The following is a 16,730-nucleotide window of genomic DNA, read 5'->3' as shown; positions in this document are numbered from 1 at the left end:
GAAGCAAACGCGTAGATCTGAGCATCAGGTGGCGACAAAGTAAAAAGCTCTTCGGTGTAGCTGTTCAACCTCCATTCCTCTGGATGGAGCCATTATGGTGGCGAAAGCGCCAATGATTCACTAATGGCAACATTTCATCGTTTCATAGTCCCGCCCTCAACGTGCATTGGCGCGCTGTGCATCCTTCCGTCGGGTCCCCGGTCATCTCTCCGTTAGCCTCGGCAAGACAGGCGAAAATATGGCGGGTATGAACGCGTCGGGTCCCGGCCCGGTTTCGACTCTCGACCAGGTGGATAAAGGACTGAAGGAGACTCTCATAGACGCGTTGAACGCCATTCTGTCGCCGGTGCAAGAAGTGCGTGCTGCGGCGGAGGAGCGCATTAAAGTGTTGGAAGTGACGGAGGGTAAGAACTGACGTGAGATGCTGCCACAACATGCATGACACCATGTGAAGTACAAATTTTTACACACGGGCCTTCCTGGACACACGCTTTTTCATTTCAGACGAACTGTTTTTGATCTTATGATGCTTGTTGACCGCGTTTATCATTCATACAGTCAGGGTGAATTTGTCAACACATCCGCCTGAATTGGGGACCCGAAAGCATGTGCAGCCGAATCCAACATGTTCCCGCATTTTCACTTGATGGTTGTGGAGTCACATAAAAAGATTATAAGCGAAAACTTCGGTTCTGTCGATCTGTATTTAGTCAGTTTCACTTTTAAACTCGCTCGTATGATGCTAACTTCGTGTTCGTGTAAATATGCGTCATGCTTGAGAGAATAAGTTTTCCGTGGTAGTTTTCAAGAATAGTTCACCCCAAAACACAACATTCTGTTATTTACTCACGCGCGTGTTGTTTCAAATCTTATTGTTCTTCACCCTCAGTCACCAGTGACTTCAACTGCATCCTTTTTTCAATAAAAGTGAGTGGTTTATTCACTTTTGTGTTTCGCGGAAAAAAACAGGGCGTCAGAACAGCGTGAGGGTGAGAAGATGATGACACAATTTTTGGGTGAACCACCCCTTAAGAGACTTTTAACAGCTTCTTTTTGTATTTCTAAGTCGTCTTTATTTCAGTCTTGTAAATGAAGTAAAAAAAAACTCCTGAAGTAAAACATTCTGTTTTGCCTTCTGACCGCAATGGCAAAGCAGTGCTGGTAACTTTAGTTTTGTTGGAGTGTCTTCTTTAATATGAGGTCCGTGTACCCACTACTATCATCAAGGTTACATCACCCTGTGTTTTTAAAGTTAAGATATTGCTTAGAGTTTTGTGGCTGTTTCGTCATCTTTAGGGAGAAAAAGAGCAGAATCTTGTTTATGTGGCTGGATGTGAGACAGTAGCTTTGGCCAAAGGGTATGTTTGTGGCAGCAGTATGGGTCAAAATGATCGATTTTTCTTTTATGGCAAAAATCATTAGGATATTATCATGTTCCATGAAGATATTTTGTAAATTCCCTACCATAAATGTATCTCAACTTAATTTTTGATTAGTAATATGCATTGCCAAGAACTTCATTTGGACAAATTTAAAGGCGTTTTTCTCAGTATTTAGATTTTTGTGCACCCTCAGATTCCAGATTTTCGAATAGTTGTATCTCATGCAAATATTCTATTATCATAATAAACCATACATCAATTGAAAGCTTATTTATTTAGCATTCAGATGATGTGTAAATCTCAATTTCAAAAAACTGACCCTTACGACTGCTTTTGTGGTCCAGGGTCACAAAAGGGGAAGGTTTAAGAAACAGTCATTGTAAAAAATTTTGATGTATTTCATTACGTTCTCTTCTTGGCCTATTAGTATATGTTCTCTATTCATTTTCTGAAAGTGAATGGTGCATTACTGTAACCAAGGTATTATTGTTATATTTTTGTTAAAGTTATACTTTTGCATTATTTATAGCTTCCTGCTGTTGACTGGATTTTATATTTTATGACTTTATATTGAGACTTTGTTTTTGTACAGTACAGTAATTCAGTAGAATTGAATTACACTACCTTTCAAAAGCTTGAGGTTTAAAATAATTGTTTTTTATTTTAATATATGTTAGAATATAATTCATGTGATGGCAAAGCTCAATTTGATTCTGCAGAAGTCAATCTAATATGCTAATTTGGTGCTCAAGAATTATTTGTTATTATTGTTAATGTTAAAAACAGTTGTGCTGCTTAATATTTTTGTGGAAGCCTGGATGCTTTTTTGTTAGGATTCTAAGAACAGCATTTATTTGACATTTTTCATAACATTACAAATGTATTGACCCCACGTTTTTGAACAGCAGTGTATTTATGAACTGTACAAGATATGTTTTTATGTTTAGAAAGAAAGAGCCCACATAAAGGTAAAAATGCCCATGATAATCAGTCGGTCAGTGTAACCCAGCGAGTCGCTGGCTGTGGCCTCTCTCAGGGTACTTCTGTGTTTTGGGTGTCAGCAGTAACATTGTCTGTTAGTCATCAGCCTCTCATTGAGCTAAATCCATGGATGATGAAAGATGTGGAAGTGCAGTGTTGCTGTGAATGAAGTATACATTAGAAATGTTTTTTTTTTTATTGTACTCATTTGACCTGGCTTCTGATGCGTTTGTGATCTTAGCTTGTTAGGCAAATTGATTGTTGGTTGTGCTTGTGAGCTGCACCTGTATTCATTTGCAAACTGTTTTGATGTGCTAGTGATTGTAAATGATGTCATTTTTGCATCTGTTTTGTAGAGTTTGGAGTTCACCTTGCAGAGCTCACTGTCGACCCACACGGAGCACTTGCTATACGCCAGGTAAGGCTTGATAACTAGATATTTTAAGCATAAAGTAACAGAAGAACAGCAGTAATACTTAATTTGTTTGCTGTGTTTCTTGTAGTTGGCCTCTGTCATTCTGAAGCAGTATGTTGAGACACATTGGTGTGCCCAATCAGAGAAATACAGACCCCCAGAGACCACTGAATGGGTAAGAGCTGCATATTTATGTCAGGATGTGACACTATCTGAGATGTGATGTTATATTAGTTTGTTACCCATATCCTTTTCTGTTCAGGCCAAAGCTGCGATCCGTGAGCTGTTGCCAAGTGGTTTGCGGGAGGCCATCAGTAAGGTGCGCTCCAGTGTGGCCTACGCCCTCTCGGCTATTGCACACTGGGACTGGCCTGAAGCTTGGCCTGGGCTCTTCAAGCTCCTCATGGACATGTTAGCCAGTGGGGATGTTAACGCTGTACACGGTGCCATGAGGGTCCTCACAGGTAATGACTCTCAGCATGTACTTCCTCACAGTTAAAATAAGTGACAGTGTGTTTGCACTGTTACAAAGCAATTAATTATTATGTGTTTCATAGAATTTACCCGAGAGGTGACGGATGTACAGATGCCAGATGTTGCACCTGTCATTTTGCCTCAGATGTACAAGATTTTTACCATGGCAGAGGTATTACACTCTGCTTAAAACACAGTACAGTCCTTGCTTTTGAGATAATCATGTGTAATGTATAGTACTAACAAAAGCATTGTTGTGTTGCAGGTTTACAGTATTCGCACTCGATCTAGAGCAGTTGAGATCTTCACCACATGTGCTAATCTCATCTGTGCGATTGATGAAGTAGCGAAGGTAAAGTTTCAGTGAAATACTTTTGTTTATAGGTAAACGGATAGCACTTTGGAATTGACAATTAACGCATATAAAATGTCACTTTTTTACTTTTTTATAAAGGAATCCTGACAAAAATGTATCACGGTTTCCATAAAAATATTATTATATATTAAATATTAAAAATATAAAACAGTTTTCAGCATTGATGATAATAATACAGTTGAGGTCAAAAGTTTATATACACCTTGCAGTAGTTATTCCTCCAGGCTTCAGTGTCACATTATTATTATTACATACAAAAGGTCAAATGATGAGGTCAAACGTTTACATACACCTTCTGCAAAATGTTAATTATTTTACCAAAATAAGAGGGATCATACAAATTCATTATTTTTTTATTTAGTACTGACCTGAATAACATTTCACATAAAAGCTGTTTACTTGTAGTCCACAAGAGAAAAAAAAAGTTTAATTTATTAAAAACGACCCTGTTCAAAAGTTTACATACACTTGATTCTTAGTACTGTTGTTACCTGAATGATCCACAGCTGTGTTTTTTTTTTTTTTTTGGAAATGGAAAATGGAAAACTTATTATAAATTGCAGTAATATTTCTCAGTATTATTCAGTATTTTATTCTCAGCATTTTATCATCAAATAAATGCAGCACGGACTAGTAAAGAAACTTTTTTCAAAAACATGAAAATAAATAAATAAATAAATAAAAGTTTTGAACTGTAGTGTATTAATGTTTAATGTCAAATTGTATAAATTAACATTAACCAGAGTTAATAAATGCAGTGTAATGTGTGACTTTCATAATAGCTAATACCTTACAATAAATATTAAATGTATAACTGACATTTTAAAACAATTGTCTTCGATTTTAGGGTGCTGCCAACACTCTGATCTTCCCGGTGGTGCAGCAGTTTACTGAGGCCTTTATACAGGCCTTGCAGATTCCAGATGGCCCCACTTCAGATAGTGGCCTGAAGATGGAAGTGCTGAAGGTGACTAGCTGTTGCATCATGCAGAAAAATACTTTTTTTCCTCGTGATGTGAATGTAATTATCAATAGTTTTCTCTTCGTAGGCAGTGACGGCCCTTGTGAAGAACTTCCCCAAACCCATGGTGTCCTCTATGCAACAGATTCTGCCTATTGTATGGAACACCTTAACAGAAAGCGCCTCATTATATCCATTCAGTGACAGCTTTTATTACTTGTTTAACCTGTCACCATTAAAGGATACTTGTTCCCAGAAATTGGCTGAAAATATACTCACATTCAGGTCATCCAAGATGTAGATGAGTTTGTATCTTCATAGCTGATTTGGAGAAATTTAGCGTTACATCACTTGCTTACCAATGGATCCTTTGCAGTGAATAGGTGCCGTCAGAATAAGAGTCCAAAAAGACCATATGACTCTAGTTCATCAATTAACAGTAAAAAGCTCTGTGTGTTTATGATTTAAAAAAAAAAAAAAAAAAAAAACATCATTATTTTTAAATTAAAACCGATGCTTCAGCTTAAATACCATAATATTGATTTCTCATATCTTGATTGATATCTTGGATAGCCTGAAGGTGAGCAAATTTCATTTTTGGGTAACTGTTCCTTTAAAATCTCAGACATATTTGATGTTTTTATCTGTCCTAGTAATTTCAGTAAAATATTGAACTATTTTGCTTAACCAAGCATGTACTTATGTGAGAACTGAGGTCAACTACACAGAAGAAGTGGATGATCCAGTTGACTCTGATGGTATGTAGCATTAGATTTTTGCAAGAACTGATCGTCATTGTTATTCAGACTAATTTAGTAAGCATTGTCATTGTCACAGGTGAGGTCCTTGGCTTTGAGAACCTCGTCTTCAGCATCTTCGAGTTTGTCCACACACTGCTGGAGAACAAGAAGTTCAAGAGCACAGTGAAGAAAGCTCTACCAGAGCTCATATATTACATCATCCTCTACATGCAGATCACGGAGGATCAGGTTTGTGGGCAGTGTGGGTGTGTGTCATGTCTTTTTTTTTTTTTTTTTTTTTTTTTTTTTTTTTTTTATAGCCTTTATCTTAACATTCTCATCCATCTCACAGATTAAGGTATGGACAGCCAATCCGCAGCAGTTTGTTGAGGATGAGGATGATGACACCTTCTCTTATTCGGTCCGGATATCGGCACAGGATCTGTTGCTGGTGAGAGCACAGGGAGTTTGTTTGTAGGCGTTTAAACGTTTTTCCTCCTTTATGTTGAATGCATCCTTTTGTCTGTCAGGCTGTTGCTGCCGAGTTTCAGAACGAGAGCGCTGCTGCTTTAGCGGCGGCTGCAACACGGCACCTACAAGAGGGAGAGCAAGCCAAGAACACAGGCAGTGAACACTGGTATATAATCATGAAATGTATTTTTTTATTATTATTATTATTTTACAGGATATTTTTTTTAAAGTCAGAGTTAAAACAATATAGTAATAAGAAGAAGCCCCATATATGTGCGGTTCTATATAAATAATTTAAGAATAAAAACATTTTGTCTATTCAGTTGCTTGTCGCATGACCATTAGTCTAAGGGGTTTGGCTGACAAAGCTGGGAACCCCTGCTTTACATGTATCTCTCTTTGGATGTGTAGGTGGAAGGTGCATGAGGCTTGCATGCTGGCCCTGGGCTCAGTCAAGACCATCATCACTGAGAATGTAAAGAACGGTCGTGTGCAATTCGATATGCATGGATTCCTTGCCAATGTCATCCTTGCTGACCTCAATTTACCAGGTAACCTTATTCTACGTTTTCATTTTGATCTTACATCTGTATAAGGCCTGAGTGTAGATCTGAGGATCTGACACCCGTGTTATTCATTTCCCAGCAGCCTCTCCATTCCTGTTGGGTCGGGCCTTGTGGGCAGCCAGTCGCTTTACTGCAGCGATGTCTCCAGAACTCATTCAGCAGTTCCTCCAGGCCACTGTGAGCGGTCTACATGAGAGCCAGCCACCTTCTGTCCGGATCTCTGCTGTGAGAGCAATATGGGGGTAAGACTTTCATTTCCAGTGTCTGGTGTGCAGGGTTTAATAATTTGCACAAAACTGTATGGACTGCTTCTAACCAGGAATCTTATTTTCATTCTGCGAAATGTTAATTGTTTTACCAAAATAAGAGGGATCATACAAAAGGAAAAATTTTTTTTTTTTTTTATGTAGTACTGACATGAATAAGATGTTTCACATAAAATTTGTTACTAATAATCCACAAGAGAAAATAATAGTTAAATTTATAAAAATGACCCTGATTAAAAGTTTACATATGCTTGATTCTTAATACTGTTGTTACCTGAATGATCCACAGCTGTGGTTTTTGTTTAGTGATAGTTGTTCATGAGTCCCTTGTTTGTCTTGAACAGTTAAATTGTTCGCTGTTCTTCAGAAAAATCCTTTAGATGCCACAAATTCTTTGTTTTTTTTCAGCATTTTTCTGTATTTGATACCCTTTCGAACAATGACTGTATGATTTTTGAGATCTATCTTTTCACACTGAGGACAACTGAGGGACTCAACTATTACAGAAGGTTCAAACGCTCACTGATGCTTCAGAAGGAAAAACTATGCATTATGAGCCGAGGGGTGAAAACTTTTTGAATTTGAAGATCAGGGTAAATTTAACTTATTTTGTCTTCTGGGGAACAAGTATTTTCTGCAGCTTCTGAAGGGTAGTACTAAATGCGAAAAAAAGTTAAATGGAAATTAAATTTAGGCAAAATAAGAAAAATGTACACATCATTCTGTTCAAAAGTTTACACACCCAGCTGTTAATGCATCGTTTTTCTTTCTGAAGCATCAGTGACAATTTGACCCTTCTATAATAGTTGCATGTGAGACCCTCAGTGTGAAAAGATGGATCTGAAAATCATACAGTTATTGTTGGAAAAGGTTCAAATACACAAAAATGAAGAACAGCGGGCAGTTTAACTGTTCAGGACAAACAAGGGACTCATGAACAGCTATCACTAAACAACAAAAGCCCACAGCTGTGGATCATTCAGGTAACAACACAGTATTAAAAATCAAGTATATGTAAATATTTGAAATGGGTCAGCTGTTATTTTCTCTTATGGACTGTATGTAAATGTCTTTTATGTGAAATATCTTATTCAGGTCAGTACTAAATAAATAAAATAATATGCATTTTGTATTATCTCTTTTTTGATAAAACAATTAACATTTAGTAGATTCTGCAAGGTGTATATAAACTTTTGACCTCAACTGTATGGCTTAAACAAAATAATTAACAATTTTAGCAAATTAATTATTTTAAATAAATGCTGTTTTAGATGAATATTCAATAACTCTATTACTTTTTTCTAAATAAATCTGTAATTATTTAAAAAACAGTATATTCAGCAAGTATGCATTAAAATGATCCAAAGTGACAGTAATGACATTTAGTGTAGTAAGTATTTTTATTTCAAATAAATGCTTTCTGGTTATCAAAGAACCCTGAAAAAAAAAATCATGATTTCCATGCAAATAGTGATCTCTCTTAATATCTTTTTCACAGGTACTGTGATCAGCTCAAGCTGTCAGAGAGTACTCACGTCCTGCAGCCGTTCCTGCCCAGTATCTTGGAAGGGCTGGTGCAGCTCGCGGCTCAGTTCAGCTCTGAAGTTCTGACTTTAGTCATGGAGACCCTCTGTATTGTTTGCACCGTGGATCCGGCTTTCACCACGAGTGCTGAGAACAAAATCTGCCCGCTCACTATTGCCATTTTCCTTAAGTACAGTAATGGTAAGATCATTTATAGTCAACAGCCCGAATCATTTATAATTTAGTAGATTACTAATCATGTTTCCTTTTCTTTTTTTATGTTAGATCCTGTTGTAGCATCTTTAGCGCAGGACATTTTTAAAGAGCTTGCCCAGATTGAAGCCTGCCAAGGACCCATGCAAATGCGCCTCATTCCTACTCTTGTTAGCATTATGCAGGCACCGCCTGATAAAATCCCATCTGGCCTTTGTGCTGTAAGTCAAACTTCTCATTTTGTTCTACTTCTAGCTGTTTTCTGTAAGTAATACATATTTTTTTGTTCTTACAGACTTCCATAGATATCTTAACTACGGTTGTTCGTAACACTAAACCCCCCTTGTCTGACATGCTTGTGTGCCAAGCTTTTCCTGCTGTGGCCCAATGCACCCTCCGCACAGATGACAACACCACAATGCAGGTAGCATCATTCTCCCAAAAACAAATTCGATGTCTTTTCAGAGTCATGTCAGTTGATATCTAACTCAGATCATCGTTAAATTTCCCAGAATGGTGGCGAATGCTTGAGGGCCTATGTGTCCGTGGCGCTGGAGCAGATTGCCCAGTGGCAAGATGAGCAAGGCCACAGTGGCCTGTGGTATGTCATGCAGGTTGTCAGTCAGCTCCTGGACCCCCGCACATCTGAGTTCACCGCTGCTTTTGTAGGTCGTCTGGTGTCCACTCTCATTGCCCGAGCTGGCTCTCAGTTGGCTGACCAGCTGGACCAAATACTGCGTGCAATTCTCAGCAAGATGCAGCAGGCCGAGACCCTCAGTGTGATGCAGGTACGGTTGGATTGATACCAGAATTTTGGCCTAGGTGCAGTACCACAATGCTGGTACTACACTGATTCGTGTAGTTGATTATGTTTTCCAGGCCTGGGAAAATAGTGCAAATGAAAAGAAAAAACTTGAAAATTACCCTTCTCAAGCCATCCTTGGTGTTTATGACTTTCTTCTTCAGACAAATGTACAACCCGAGTTCTATTACAAAATGTCCTGGCTCCTCCAAGCTTTATAATGGCAGTGAATAGTGGTCAAAATTTACAGATAATTTTCTCACCCCTTTGTCATCCAAGATGCTCGTGTGTTTCTTTCTTCAGTCGTAAAGAAGCTATGTTTCTTGAGGAAAACATTTCAGGAATTATCTCCATTATAGTGGACTTGTGCCCCAAAGTTTGAATTTCCAAAATGCAGTTTAAATGCAGCTTCAAATGGCTCTAAACGATCCCAGCAGAGAAAGAAGGAACATATTCTAAACAAATTGACAATTTATATACCTCAAATGCTCGTCTTGTCTCTTCTCTGCGATGCTCATGCGTATTCTGTGTAACAGTTAGGGTATGTCGTTTTCTTCTTCAGCTTAAAAATCATCCTACTTTGCTGGGTTTTTTTTTTTTTTTTTTTTTTAAAGGGCATTTTTTTTTTTTTTTTATCATCTTTGCATATTCACTTTGTAAACACTGGGTCAGTTCTTCTGCAACGATGAAGGGCGATTTTGAAGTTGGGGAAGAAAACGAGGTTTAGGTTTCGACCTACCCTAACTGTCTTGAACCAGTAAAAAACTGCAGATGTAGGCAAGTGGAGCGTTTGAGGTTAAAAAGTATATAAATTGTAAATTTGTTTCGAAAATGACCAATCGTTTAGCTGGATAAGACCCTTTTTCCTCGGCTGGGATCGTTTGGAGCCCTTTGAAGCTGTATTTAAACTGCATTTTGGAAGTTGGGGGGCACAACTGGCACGATTGAAGTCCATTATATGGAGATAATTCCTGAAATGTTTTCCTCAAAAAAACTATTTCTTATCGACTAAATAAAGACATGAAGATCTTGGATGACAAGGGGGTGAGAAAATTATCTGTAAATTTTTGTTCTGGAAGTGAACTTCTACTTTAGGCTTCGCCTACGTTCTATGTCATCTGCTGGGGTTCTGCTCAGAAGGCCTTTATTAACCCTCTGGAGCTGTGTGGAGTACTTTTTATGACAGATTGATGCACTTTTTTGCTTTAAATTCTTGACGAACTCTTCAACAAATTCCCATAACCTCCAGCCTTTCTTTAAAAAAAAAAGTGTCAGCTAAATAAACGCCTTGTTTCATTATGAAATGAAACTAGAACTGTAAGTAGCTAATTAGTTATTCAGTGTCAGTAATTGGGGATTCATTTGTAGTTAACATGTTAGAACATTTAGTTTCATGTAAGCAGAGAAACACAGGTACAGAAATAGCACACTTAGTAATAAATTGTTTGCTTGTTTTTGCATGTTGAACATTAATTTTCTTATACAACAGTCTGAATTGTGCTGTAGCCGCTGGCTCAAATGAAGTGTGAAATACATTCTCGCTTTTCATTTTACAGTCCCTGATCATGGTTTTCGCCCACCTGGTCCATTCCCAGTTGGAGCCCCTGCTGGAATTCCTATGCAGTCTTCCAGGTCCCACAGGGAAACCGGCCCTGGAGTTTGTCATGGCTGAGTGGATGAGTCGCCAACATCTGTTCTACGGCCAGTATGAAGGCAAAGTCAGGTGAGGGTTTCCAATCTCGTCTGCAGAGTGTTTGAAGAAATTGCCAAACTTCCTTTTGAAATAACACTGTAATCACTATGTCCACAGTGCTGTTGCCTTGTGTAAACTTCTCCAGCACAGTCTGAATACAAACGACAAGCGCCTCCAAGATATAGTCGTCAAAGGAGATGAAATTTTTAATCCGGACGAGGGAATCTGTACACGTTCCAAATCAGCCAAAAGTTAGTTAAAAATCTCTTGAAGGATTCATTCACTTCCAGAAACAAATTTCCTGATGATTTACTCACCTTCATGTCATCCAAGATGTTTATGTATTTCTTCCTTCAGCTGAAAAGAAATTAAGGTTTTTGAGGAAAACGTTTTTCTCCATATAGTGGACTTCAGTGGGGATCAACAGGTTGAAGGTCCAAATTGCAGTTTCAGTGCTGCTTTGAAGGGCTCTACACAATCCCAGCTGAGGAATAAGGGTCTTAAGTAGCAAAACGATCAGTCATTTTTATAAAAAAAAATTAAACGTTTATATACTTTTTAACCACAAATGCTCATCTTGCACTAGCTTAATTGTACACATTATGTAGTCACATTGAAAAGGTCACACATGACGTAGTTGGAAGTACCAAACTAGTGTTTACGAAGCAAACATGCAAGGAAAGTCAGACACCCCTAATAAAAAAAGTAAAACAACAATGTTGTGTAATTTTTAAGTTGGAGGAGAAAATGAGATGTTTTTTTGCCCTACCCTACCGTTTTGGACCAGAGTACACAGAACTAACCAAATGTGACCTTGTCAACGTGATTACATAATCGACTTCACACAAAATAAGCATTTGTGGTTAAAAAGTATATACATTTTAATTATTTCTTTTAGAAAATGAAGCGTTTTACTATATTAGACCCTTATTCCTCTGCTTGGATCTTGTTGAGCTCTTTGAAGCTGCATTGAAACTGCAACCAGCTTGTCTCCATTGAAGTCCACTATATGGAAAAAAATCCCGGAATGTTTTCCTCAAAAACCTAATTTCTTTTTGACTGAGAAAGACAGACATGAACACCTTTGATGACAGTGGGGTGAGTAAATTATCAGGTAATCTTTATTCTAGAAGTGAACTAATACTTTTAACTGCCAAATTAATCATCAATAATTGTTATTGTCTCAGATATCTGACTGATGTGTTTCTCTCAGACCCACAGCGGTGGACCAACATTCCTTTGCTGGTAAAGATCTTTAAACTCATCGTCAATGAACTGTCTTCTGTGGTGGAGGCTAATGCAAATAGAGCAAATCCTGCAGATTGGAGCCAAGGTACTTTTTGGTGTAACTATTTACCTGTAGTATTAGTACACTAAAAAATGCTGGGTTAAAAACAACCCAACTTGGGTTATTTGGCAACCCAGTGCTGGGTAATTATTGGACAGAACAGATGCTGGCTTATATTGACCCAACTTGTTGAGCTAAAAAAAAAATTTTTACCAAACATGCTGGATTATTTTTTAATTAAATCAACTATTGTTTAAAAATTATTATATTGTTGGTTTAAAATGGACTGGAACTTATTAAAAACACACATAGAATTACAAGAGGCAACAGCAATTATCAAAAGATAAACATTTATTAGTAAGCAAGAACACATGGACAAAATACGAGACAAATTAAATTTGAGTGAATACAGCATGGTTTACAATATTACATACATTTAAACTCGTTTAACAAGCATTTTAGACATAAAATTTAACATTTAAAAGTAAAATTTAAATTTTAGTGTATTCAACCGTTCTCTATAATCACTTTTTACCGAAATAGCGCTAATTCTCATGCCAGTGTGTCACCAAAATCTGAGCCAGTGAAGGGCTGCTGTTCACTGGGTTAACTGCAAACTTTAGACCACAACCTTGCGTTTTACTTGTAGCTGAAAGATGCCCATAAACGAATTTGAAATTAAACTCAGTACAATAATGAATAAAATCCATTTATTTTATGAAAGGAAAAAGGTGTATCCAAAATAATACAATTTACAGCACAGAAAAGACTTTATAAATGAAATAAAATGTATAAAAACTTTTATTTAGCTGAAAAAGTGCAAAACGGCGACACTAAGAATGGGTCTCTCCTGTAGAGCACTCAAAAAGCCCACGCTCTTACTGACTGTAACTCAGCAGCTGGGTAGTGTCGTCAGATGGGCTTAACCCAGCGGTTGGGTAGAAGAAAATAACCCAGCATTAAAAATGACCCAGCAACTTAGTTACAGAAAAACTACCCAGCACCTGGATAAAAAATATTAAAAATAACCCAATAAAATGACCCAACTGGCTGAACCCAGCATTTGGGTTAAAAAAAAAAAGCCCACCACCTGGGTAAAAATATTAAAAAATAACCCAATAAAACCCAGCGTTTTGGTTAAAAAAAAAAAAAGCCCAGCACCTGGGTAAAAAGATATATATTAAAAAAAAAACAATAAAATGACCCAGCAAGTTGAACCCAGCATTTGGATTAAAACACTGTAGTGCTTTGATAGAAGGAAAACAGACTTCAGACAGATGATGAATCTACACTTTGAAAAGAAGCTGGAACTGTTGACGGCCTTATTAAAGTTATAAGCATTTGGGTAAAAAAAATAACCCAACACCTGGGTAAAAATATATATAAAAAAATTAAATAAAATAACATGACCCAGCAAGTTGAACCCAGCATTTGGGTTTTAAAAAAAAAAAAAGTAACCCAGCACCTGGGTAAAAATATATTTAAAAAAAAAAAAAAAAAAAAAAAATAAAAAAAATAAAATGACCCAGCAAGTTGAACCCAGCATTTGGGTTTAAAAAAAAAAAAAGTAACCCAACACCTGGGTAAAAATATATTTAAAAAAAAAAATAAAAATAAAAAATAAAATGACCCAGCAAGTTGAACCCAGCATTTGGGTTTAAAAAAAAAAAGAGTAACCCAACACCTGGGTAAAAATATATTTTAAAAAAAAAAATAAAATAAAATGACCCAGCAAGTTGAACCCAGCATTTGGGTAAAAAAAAAAAGTAACCCAGCACCTGGGTAAAAATATATTTAAAAAAAAAAAAAAAAATCAAAAATAAAATGACCCGGCAAGTTGGACCCAGCATTTGGGTTAAAAAAAAAACCCCAGCACCTGGGTAAAAAAAAATATTAAAAATCACCCAATAAAATGACCCAACAGGCTGAACCCAGCATTTGGGTTAATAAAAATAAATAACCCAGCATTTTTTAGTTTATTGATCGATGACACTGAAATGTGGGGCCATCTTATATTAAGTATGTTTGCTTTGCAGACTCTGGTGGAATGTGGGATGATCTGGCAGAGGAAGATGATGATGATGAGGAAGATGAAGGATTAGCAGGACAGCTTCTGTCTGATCTCATTGCCTCCAACAAATACGGTAAAGTCTCATCACAGGGTTAAATTTGCATTTGTCCATTCTAATATTACGTATGTAATGTATTTACATTTAATAGAACGGTGATTGTGTTATTGTAATTTCCCCATAGATGATGATTATTATGAGGATGACGATGAGGAGGATCCAGATGCTCTGAAGGATCCCATTTATCAAATTGACCTTCAGGTGAGATATTTGGCATTGACTCTAAACTATTGCCTTAACCAGACTTCATATCTTCATTGCTCTTGTCTCCATGTTTTTTCGGCAGGCGTATCTGACAGATTTCCTTACCCAGTTTGCTCAGCAGCCTTGCTATAGCATGTTTTCAAGCCACTTGAATGAAGTAGAGAGAAGAGTCCTGCAGTCCATCGGTATATGACCTGTATTCCATTCAACATCAGCTCCTTGTCCTTTGTTTCCGTCTTTACCACTCAGTCATCTTCTCTTCAAACTTGAACATTTGAGTGGACTCGGATTGCCTTTCGGACGACGCTCTTGATCCACCACCCAAAAGAGGACTTAAAGGTTTACGTGCCTCTCCCTGTGTTTTATTGAGGGAAGGAATGGACATTGATTCCTGGGGATGTTATAAGAGCAGGGTGCGGGGGGCAGCTTATTAGCATCCCAGTCAGGACTGTGTGGGTGCATTCGAATCGGATGTCAAAACACTACAGTGCTTTGATAGACCTGTCTAGTATGATGAGTGAATTTTCTGCAAAGGGACTGATAACAGTATAGGGATGATTTAAAAGTATCAACTGTCCATTTGTACCTTCTCACTTTACTAAATCCTGATGGTTAAAAAATCTTTCTGTAGAGGAAGGAAAAAAGACTTCTGACAGATGATGAATCTACACTTTGAAAAGAAGTTGGAACTGTTGGCGGCCTTATTAAAGTTATCCATGTCGTTTGTCATTGTATGGTCTCGTGAGCATGATCTTTATGGCTACACTGTTGAGTGAGCATGAAAAATAATATAGTGTTACCATAGTGATCCTACAGTCTTATTAGCTGTATTGTCTCCAGTGAAGTACGAGAAGAATTTCAAAATAAAAGGCCTGTTAAGGTCTACATTTTAAGTGTCTAGTTTCAAAACTACGTTTTTGGAGATTTAGACATCTGTATGAAAGAATTACATTTTTACTGTAAACAATCTTCATTTACTCTTAAAGATATATTTTGCAGAGTGCAAGAAGTGTTAGTAACTGTACACTGCCATTAAAATTTAACTGATTCAGATGACATTTAAATGGCAATTTTGATTTTCTATATTATATTACATACTACCAATCAAAAGTTTTGGAGCAGTAAGATTTGTATTGTTTTTAAAGAAGTCTCTTCTGCTCACCAAGCCTGCATCTGATTCAAAGTGCAGCAATAACAGTAAAATTGTGAAATATTTTTACTATTTAAAATAGTTTTCTATTTGAATGTATTTTAAAATGTAATTTATTCCTGTGATTTCAAAGCTTAATTTTTAGCATCATTACTCCAGTTACAAGATCCTTCAGAAGTCAATTATAACAAAATGTTTTATAATATGTTGAAAACACCTGAGTACATTTTTTTTTTGTTGTTGTTGTTGTTTCTTTGATGAATAGAATGTTTAGAAGAACAGCATTTATCTGAATGAGATATCACATTTGGTCAATTTAAAAGCATCCTTGCTAAATAAAAAAAAATGCTATTATTTTTTTCCCAAAAAACAAATTATTTATATATATATATATATATATATATATATATATATATATATATAAAATAAGCTTTTTGTGTAGTGCATAATGTTACAAAAGTTTATTTCAGATAAATGCCGATCTTTGGACCTTTCTGTTCATCAAAAATTACAGAAAAAATGTACTCCACTGTTTTAAATATTGATAATAATATTAATAATAATAATAATTTCTTGGAACAGCAAATGATAGTGATTTCTGAAGGATCATGTGACACTGAAGACTGAAGCAATGAAGCTGAAAATGTAGATTTGATCACAGGTTTTTAAATATATTCAATAAATAGTAAAAATATTTCAATTTTTTGCTGTACTTTGGATCAAATAAATGCAGTCTTGGTGAACAGAAGAGATTTCTTTATAAATAAAAAAAACGTTAAAAATCTTACTGTTCAAAAACTTTTGACTGGAAGTGTATAAGATATATATATTTTGCTACTAAGCATTGTTTTGTTTTATAAAATACATTTAATTAAATTAAGGTTTAGGGAAAAAGGAAGGACTTTCACAATTATTATTAACAATTTTACCCTGATAGTGGCACTCTGTATTTGACATTAACTTTGATTTGTGAAAATATGTGACCCTGGACCACAAAACCAGTCTCAAGTCGCTGGGGTTTATTTGTAGCAATAGCCAAAAATACATTGTATGGGTCAAAATTATAGATTTTCGTTTTATGCCAAAAATCATTAG

At 36.4% G+C, this 16,730-nt stretch overlaps 1 protein-coding gene across 2 annotated transcripts; it reads left to right on the top strand.

The window, feature by feature from the left end:
• Window positions 1-143: 143 nt before the first annotated feature.
• On the top strand, window positions 144-15,217 carry ipo9 (importin 9). 2 transcript variants are annotated; one of them, XM_051122613.1, is made up of 24 exons: window positions 144-404; window positions 2,720-2,781; window positions 2,867-2,953; window positions 3,041-3,242; window positions 3,336-3,424; window positions 3,518-3,604; window positions 4,476-4,595; window positions 4,678-4,778; window positions 5,289-5,347; window positions 5,427-5,578; window positions 5,682-5,780; window positions 5,860-5,966; window positions 6,212-6,351; window positions 6,449-6,608; window positions 8,131-8,357; window positions 8,442-8,590; window positions 8,665-8,793; window positions 8,882-9,157; window positions 10,728-10,894; window positions 10,982-11,115; window positions 12,078-12,197; window positions 14,189-14,296; window positions 14,406-14,482; window positions 14,568-15,217. In XM_051122613.1, the coding sequence occupies exons 1-24, from the start codon at window positions 239-241 to the stop codon at window positions 14,676-14,678; spliced, it is 3,129 nt and encodes a 1,042-aa protein (XP_050978570.1). In that variant the 5' UTR covers window positions 144-238; the 3' UTR covers window positions 14,679-15,217. The 2 variants fall into 2 exon arrangements, with proteins under 2 accessions (XP_050978570.1, XP_050978569.1); XM_051122612.1 differs by having other exon boundaries at window positions 145-404; window positions 6,446-6,608.
• The last annotated feature ends 1,513 nt before the right edge of the window (window positions 15,218-16,730 follow it).

This window comes from Labeo rohita, chromosome 11 (genome assembly GCF_022985175.1).
Source record: "Labeo rohita strain BAU-BD-2019 chromosome 11, IGBB_LRoh.1.0, whole genome shotgun sequence".
Taxonomy (NCBI): domain Eukaryota; kingdom Metazoa; phylum Chordata; class Actinopteri; order Cypriniformes; family Cyprinidae; genus Labeo; species Labeo rohita.
Note: the sequence above shows the minus strand (reverse complement) of the source record. Positions and strands in the feature narration are given on the sequence as shown.